Source organism: Arachis ipaensis, chromosome B10, assembly GCF_059453495.1.
Source record: "Arachis ipaensis isolate K30076 ecotype BB chromosome B10, ASM5945349v1, whole genome shotgun sequence".
NCBI lineage: Eukaryota > Viridiplantae > Streptophyta > Magnoliopsida > Fabales > Fabaceae > Arachis > Arachis ipaensis.
The window spans coordinates 95,505,499-95,513,047 of NC_142435.1; the positions used below are offsets into that span (position 1 = coordinate 95,505,499).

At 41.5% G+C, this 7,549-nt stretch overlaps 1 protein-coding gene across 1 annotated transcript; it reads left to right on the top strand.

Annotated features, from left to right (window-relative positions):
- The first annotated feature begins 4,856 nt into the window (after positions 1-4,856).
- LOC107620680 (uncharacterized) lies at positions 4,857-5,252 on the top strand. The gene has a single exon (XM_016322809.1). The coding sequence runs from the start codon at positions 4,857-4,859 to the stop codon at positions 5,250-5,252; it is 396 nt and encodes a 131-aa protein (XP_016178295.1).
- Positions 5,253-7,549: the final 2,297 nt, after the last annotated feature.

A 7,549-nucleotide genomic window follows, 5' to 3' on the forward strand; every position in this document is an offset into this window, starting at 1 on the left:
CAGTTAAGTCATAATGAAGGGGTGACCCGTGACAATCACCCACTATCTTCGTTACTCGCTTGGCCAAGATCCGCGTGCCTGACAACCACAAACGGTCTACATGATGTTCAACGTAGACATTGGATGACAGTCAGAGTATATTCTCTTGGGTCTCTAATTCACGGACCGAGTCCGTGAGATTAGAACCTTCGTGGTAGAGGCTAGAACCAATTGGCAGCATTCCTGAGACTCAGAAAGTCTAAACCTTGTTTGTGGTATTCCGAGTAGGATCTGGGAAGGGATGACTGTGACGAGCTTCAAACTCGTGAATGATGGGCACAGTGACAGTGTGCAAAAGGATAGAGATATCCTATTCCGACGCTAGTGAGAACCGACAGATGATTAGCCGTGCGGTTGCTGTACCTGGTATTTTTCATCCGAGACGAGAAATCCGACAATTGATTAGCCGTGCAGAAACCGTACCTGGTATTTTTCATCCGAGAGGATCATACAGCTTGCCATGGAAGGGAGCAAGCATGATTGGAAGAAGACAATAGGAAAGCAGAGGTTCAGAAGCAACAAAGCATCACCAAACGCTTATCTGAAATTCCTACCAATGAATTACATAAGTATCTTATTTTATTTTATGTTTTATTTTTCTTTTAATTATCAAAACCTCATAACCATTTGAATTTTCCTGACTAAGATTTACAAGATGACCATAGCTTGCTTCAAGTCGACAATCTCTGTGCGATCGACCCTTACTCACGTAAGGTTTTATTACTTGGACGACACAGTGCACTTGCTGGTTAGTTGTACGGAGTTGTGAAAAGTGTGATCATAATTCTGTGCACCACCACCCTATCAATATCAAGGCCAACACAATTACTCTCATAGTAATAGTTCCAACCAAGGGTGGAGGGACAATACACAAGGGAGCAATCAAAACCAAAGATGGAACAACTCCTCTTCTCACTACCACAACAACCACCAATCTTCATCACAATATCACAGCAACAACCATCTAGCCAACCAAAATCATCACAACCAATCATACCAAGCACTTCACCAAAACCAAAACAATCATTCTAAATACCAAGCCCCTCATCAAAGACAACAATCCAACCAACCCTCATCCTCTTCCACCAACCAAGTTAATGATTCTAACCGTGTACTGTACCATGAGCAAGAGAGACTTAGAATTATAGTAGAGAAACGTGAAGAGAACAATAAGGCTCAATTTGGTAACATAAATGCTCAATTGTCCAACATCACTGAAATGCTTTCAAGGATGTCTTTACCTCCCTCCAACAATACCAACCAAGCCTCAAGCTCTTCTAGCCTTTTATCTCAACCACTTCCAAACCCAAAGGGCGGTCTCAACGCCATCACTCTACGGTCAGAGACTACATTGGAGGAGGGACCATGGAAGACATTCATGAGGAGGAAGTGGTTGTTGATGTCCCACATGAAGAAGAGGAGGTAGACATAAGGCAAGAGAAAGAAGAAGTGAGCCCTAAGGAGCCCAAGAAGAAGGCCATAATGGATGAATCTATTCCTATCTTATTCCCTTCTATGGTAAAGAAGGCCAAGAAAACTCCGAAGTTTGATCCCAACATGCTTCAAGTATTCAAGAAGGTTGAGGTAACCATTCCACTTCTTGATGCCATTCAACAAATTCCAAAGTATGCTAAGTTTTTAAAGGACTTGTGCACACACAAAAATAGGATTGGTGAGTTGGAGACATTGTCATTAGGTAGTTCCATTTCTTCATTGATGAAGTCTATTCCGGAAAAGTGTAGTGACTCCGGACCATGTTTAGTGTCTTGTTTGATTGGTGGAGTTGCATTTTATGATTGCATGTGCAATTTAGGGGCTTGTGTAAGTATCGTGCCACTCTCTATATTTGCAAGGTTGAATTTAGCTCCATTGAAAAGGTCAGCTGCCAAATTTGTCTTAGCCGATAGCGGAAGATGTGCTTGTGACAATCAAGGATTTAGTGTTTCCGGTTGATTTCTATATCCTTGAGATGCCTCCGATGGATAATGGAAGTTCTTCATCCGTTTTGCTTGGTAGACGTTTCTTGAAGACATCTAAATTCAAATTGGATGCCTTTACCAGCACATACTCCTTTGAGGTAGATGATAAAACCATCAAGTTTAATTTAGAAGAGGCCATGAGACACCCACCCGAAGAGCACTCCGTTCTCCGATGTGATGTGATTGATGAGGTAGTAACGGAGATACAAAGAGAAGATCACAACAAGTTGTACTATCCTGTTGTTGAAGAGAAGGATAAACATGAGGGTGAACAAGAAAAGTTGATGAGGATGAGCTTTATGTCCTCAGTGAAAAAGAACCCCAACTTGAAGCAAAAAGTGAATTGAAGCCTCTACCTTCTCACTAGAAGTATGCATTCCTTGAGGACAACCAAAGGTTTCCGGTCATTATTGCTAGTGAGCTTTCTAGCCAAGAAGAGAAGAAGCTCCTAGAGGTCCTAAGAAAGCACAAGAAAGCGATTGGTTGGAGCTTGGCCGACATTGTAGTGATTGACCCCCGTATGTTTATGCATCGCATCTTTCTCCAAGAGGGAGCTCGGCCAGTTAGACAACCCCAAAGAAGGCTCAACCCCACTATTCTTAATGTGGTGAAAAAGGAAGTCACAAGGCTACTTGATGCGGGTATTATCTATCCGGTTTTCGATAGTGAGTGGGTGAGCCCAGTCCAAATTGTTCCAAAGAAATCAGGAATCACTACTATAAAAAAGGATGACGGTGAAGATGTCACTACAAGAGTGCAAAATCCTTGGCGGGTATGCATTGATTATAGGAGGCTAAACGCCGCAACAAGGAAAGACCATTACCCATTGCCATTCATTGACCAGATGTTGGACCGACTTGCAGGTAAATCTCATTATTGCTTTCTTGATGGTTTTACTGGCTACTTCCAAATACATATTGCTCCTGAGGATTAGAAAAAGACCACCTTTACTTGTCTCTTTGGCACCTTTACTTACAAAAGGATGCCATTTGGGTTATGCAATGCACCCGCCACTTTTCAGCGGTGCATGACTAGTGTCTTTTCCGATCTCATGGAGAGTTGTCTAGAAGTCTTTATAGATGATTTCAGTGTATATGGGATTTTTTTTATAGTTGTTTAGAGAACTTGGCCAAGTTCTTAGAGAGGTGTGTTGACACTAACCTTGTCCTCAACTTCGAAAAATGTCACTTCATGGTGACACAAGGTATAGTGTTAGGACACATAGTTTCTGATAAGGGCATTTCTGTGGATCCGGCCAAGGTTGATGTCATTACTAGTTTACCTCACCCCTCTTCTGTGTGGGAGATCCGTTCTTTTTCGGGGTATGCAGGATTCTATAGGTGTTTTATCAAGAATTTCAACAAGATTGCATTGCCATTATTGCGCCTACCCCAAAAGGACGTAGACTTTGACTTTCATAGTGCGTGCTTGTGCAGAAGCATTTGAGGAGTTGAGGAGAGCTCTTACCACGGCACCAATTGTGAGGGGCCCTGACTGGACGCAGCCGTTCGAGATCATGTGCGACGCGTCAAATCATGTCATAGGTGTCGCGCTTGCACAGCACGACGGTAAGCTCCCTTACATTATTGCTTATTTCTCAAAGACATTGGATGCGGCACAATCCAACTATACCACTACAGAAAAAGAGTACTTAGCTATTGTTCATGCATTGCGTAGATTTAGATCTTACTTGCTAGGCTCCAAAATAGTGGTATACACGGATCATGCAGCTTTAAAGTACATGTTGACAAAGAATGAGTTGAAACCTAGGCTCATACGTTGGATCTTGCTCTTGCAAGAGTTTGACATTGAGATTAGGGATTGAAGTAGGTTACAAAATTTAGTTGCAGACCATCTAAGCCTCCTTGAAAATCTTAAATATGAACCATTTCCGATTGACGACTCATTCCCTTTGGATAGTTTACATTCTGTTTCGGATAGTTTTCCTTGGTTTGCACCAATGGCGAACTACTTAGTTTCTAATATTTTCCCTCCCAACTTTTGGGATAAGTTGAGGAGTGATTCCAAATATTACATTTAGGATGACCCTCACTTGTGGAAAAGGGGAGTAGACCAAGTAATTCACAGATGTGTCCCGGAATCCGAATTCCAACCCATTCTTGAATCTTGTCATTCATCCGAGTGTGGCGGCCACTTTGGCCCACAACGGACTGCTAAAAAGGTTTTGGATTGCGGATTCTGGTGGCCAACATTGTTCAAGGATGCTAACCAATTTTTTGTGTCATGTCACCAGTGTTAAAAGTCTGGAAATGCATCCCAAAAGGATGAAATGCCTCAACAACCAATGTTGTTTTGTGAAATCTTTGATGTATGGGGCATAGACTTTATGGGGTCATTTCCTAACTCAAGTGGATATATGTACATTCTGTTAGCAGTTGATTACATATCAAAGCGGGTAGAAGCAATACCTACCCGCCTTGATGACGCTAATACTGTAGTTTCCTTCATTAGAAATAATATTGTATGCCGCTATGGGTCGCCACGAGCAATCATGAGCGACCAAGGTTCTCACTTTTGCAACAGGAAGGTAGAAGCACTACTCAAGCGATATGGGGTATCACACAAAGTTGCAACCGCTTATCACCCCCAAACCTATGGACAAGCGGAGGTATCCAATCGAGAGACAAAGCGAATTTTGGAGAAAGTGGTGAATCCACAAAGGAAGGACTGGAGCTCTCGGTTGGGAGATGCATTGTGGGCACATAGGACGGCGTATAAGACACTGTTAGGGATGAGTCCCTTTCGGATCGTCTATGGGAAAGCATGCCACCTCTCGGTTGAAATTGAACATAAAGCCTATTGAGGGGTTAAGCTAACATGGATTTCACCAAGGCGGGTATAGCCAGGAAATTGCAACTAGAGGAACTTGAATGTCTTAGGATGGAGGCATATGAGAATGCACGGATCTACAAAGAGAAAACTAAGGCATTCCATGATCACCATATCTGCAAGAAAGATTTTCAAGAGGGTGACGAAGTTCTTCTTTACAACTCAAGACTTAGATTCATGCCCGGAAAGCTCCGGTCAAGATGGGATGGTCCCTTTAGAGTAAAGGAGGTGAATCCATATGGTGTGGTCCAATTATTCTACCCTCAAAGTGGTGCAACATTCAAAGTGAATGGCCATAGAGTAAAGAAGTATCATGGCTACAAGTCACCAAGGGAAGTGGAGGTGTTCCTACTTGAGGATGCACCTGTAGGAGGAGAAGCTTAAGCTCATAACCGTCCAACTTAAGGACGTTAAAGAAAAGTGCTAGGTGGGAGACACCCCTACCATGGTATGATCTTCCATTGTACATAATTTCTTGCATATAGTTTTAGAGCCTTGTTGGATTTTGTGATTACTTGATGTTGTTGAGTTTGTTTAGGTATGCTAGATTCTGTTGATTTTGTTGAATTATTGTGATATTCATGAAGATTTCATTTATCCTGGTTTGGTTAAATTGGTAATGTTAAAGAAAATGCTTCATTTTGAGTATTGCATAAATTTGTGAGTGTTTTCTTGACTATCTAGCTTGAATGACTGCCAAGATTGTGTTAAAACTTCCTTTCTTTATGTTGTAAAAAAAAGGGGTGTCCACAACGTAAACTGGAGAGAAAACCAGAGAATTGTGCGAAAATTATGCGAGAACTGTGTGGGGAGCACAACTACAACCCACGCATAAGCATGGGCGATGCTTACACGTCGGTAGCCAATCTCACCCTCCACGCGTATATGTCGCCGAGGCGTACGGGTCGTTTGTACTGCAGCCAACTCCTGGTACAAAAACCAGAGAGTTGTGCGAGTTCTATGCTGCCTTTGTGTGCAACGCACCACTGTTTCCACGCGTGCGCGTCACCTGATGCGTACGCGTCCTCTCCCCTTTTTGCTACCCATGCGTATGCGTGGGCGACGCTTATGCATCACTACTATTTTCTAGTCATCCACACGTACGCGTGGATGACACGCACGCGTCACGTCCCCCACGCATCTGATATGCAGCCCATCCTATTTTCAATTCTTCCTTTAATCTTCTCCTTCTACTCCTTCCGCCTCTCTTCTCCACTCTTGCTACCACCTTGCCCTCGCCCACTACCACCGGCGACCACCACCTCCGGCGGTCCCACATTCTTTCTCTCTCTCCTTTCTCTTCTCATATCTTCACTTGCACTCTACCTTACCTTCTTTCCCCTCTCTCAAGGTTTCACTCCCCCTCCTTCTCTTTTGTCTTTGTTTAATTTTTCTCTTATTAGTTCCATTTATTTACTCTCTTCCATTTCTTCTTAGTTGCAGTTTGATTAATTTGTTCTTGTGTATTTTCTTTCTTTCTTTTTATATTTTTCATGGGTGTTGAACTTTGAGTTTGCTCTTGCATTGATGGGATATTTTGATATCTCTTGAATCCTTTATGATTATGTGGTGTTGTTTTGATATTTGGTATTTCATTTTGGAATGTTATATTTTTGAATTCTTTCCAATTTGCTTGTTGTTTGAAGATTGCACACCAAGTGTTTGTTGAAAAGAACCTATGCCATTTTGGTTCATTTTGACATTATGCTCTCAATTTAGTGCTTCTTTCTCATACACTTGCTTTTCTTTATGTGCATTGAGCCTATTATGCTTCATATTTACCATTCTTATGCTCATTACCCATGACTTGCTTCTTCATAGCATATTGCAAGATTCGTGGTCCCACTTTTTCTGACTCCACCTTCTTCCATTGCATGCTTCATTGTCTTAGAGTTAGACTAGGTGCATGATTTTCTTGTGCTTATTCTCTTTCTTGCATGTGTTACTTTGTGTGATTATTGATGCTTTGTGTGATTATTGTTACTTTGTGCATCACCAATAGCATGAAGGACCGTGCAAACTTCTAAGTGTGGGGAGGTCGGTTACCGACTTCTTAGGTAACAACCCTTTCTTTTCAACACCCATAATTTTGATTTTCTTTTGTTAATTAGGATAAGTTGCATGGTTAGTTTTTGTATTTGAACACTTTTTGGCATGGTAGTTGTTTATGGTTAGGACTACTTGGTTAGGGTGATGACTTCTTTTCTGAGAAATCATCTTTAGGGCACCCTACCAATTTGAAAAATTTTGTGTTAAACTTGCTTGAAGAATTCATTTTGGAACATGGTTTTTGAGCTAGAACACACAACCTTGTGAGATTTTGAGCCTAATTGATTGGTTGCATCTTATCAACCAATATATCTTGTTTCGGTGTGAGTTGTTCTCTCTAAGATTGTAATCTTTGTCTTGCTTGATTCTATATTTTCATTGTTTGGTGTATGCATGCATATAAATGATTGAGGCCTTTATTTCACAAAGCTCATATACCCATATGGCCTTACCCTTTCATCATCCGTTGCAAAACAATGTTGAGCCTATTTAACCCTATTTGTTCGTTATGTTAGCACATCATTAACTCTAAGTTGAAAATAATGAATGTCCTTGATCTGAATCCTTAGTTAGCTTAGACTAGTGAGAAGAGTGTACATGATTTAAGTGTGAGAAAATTGGGTGGGGAATAT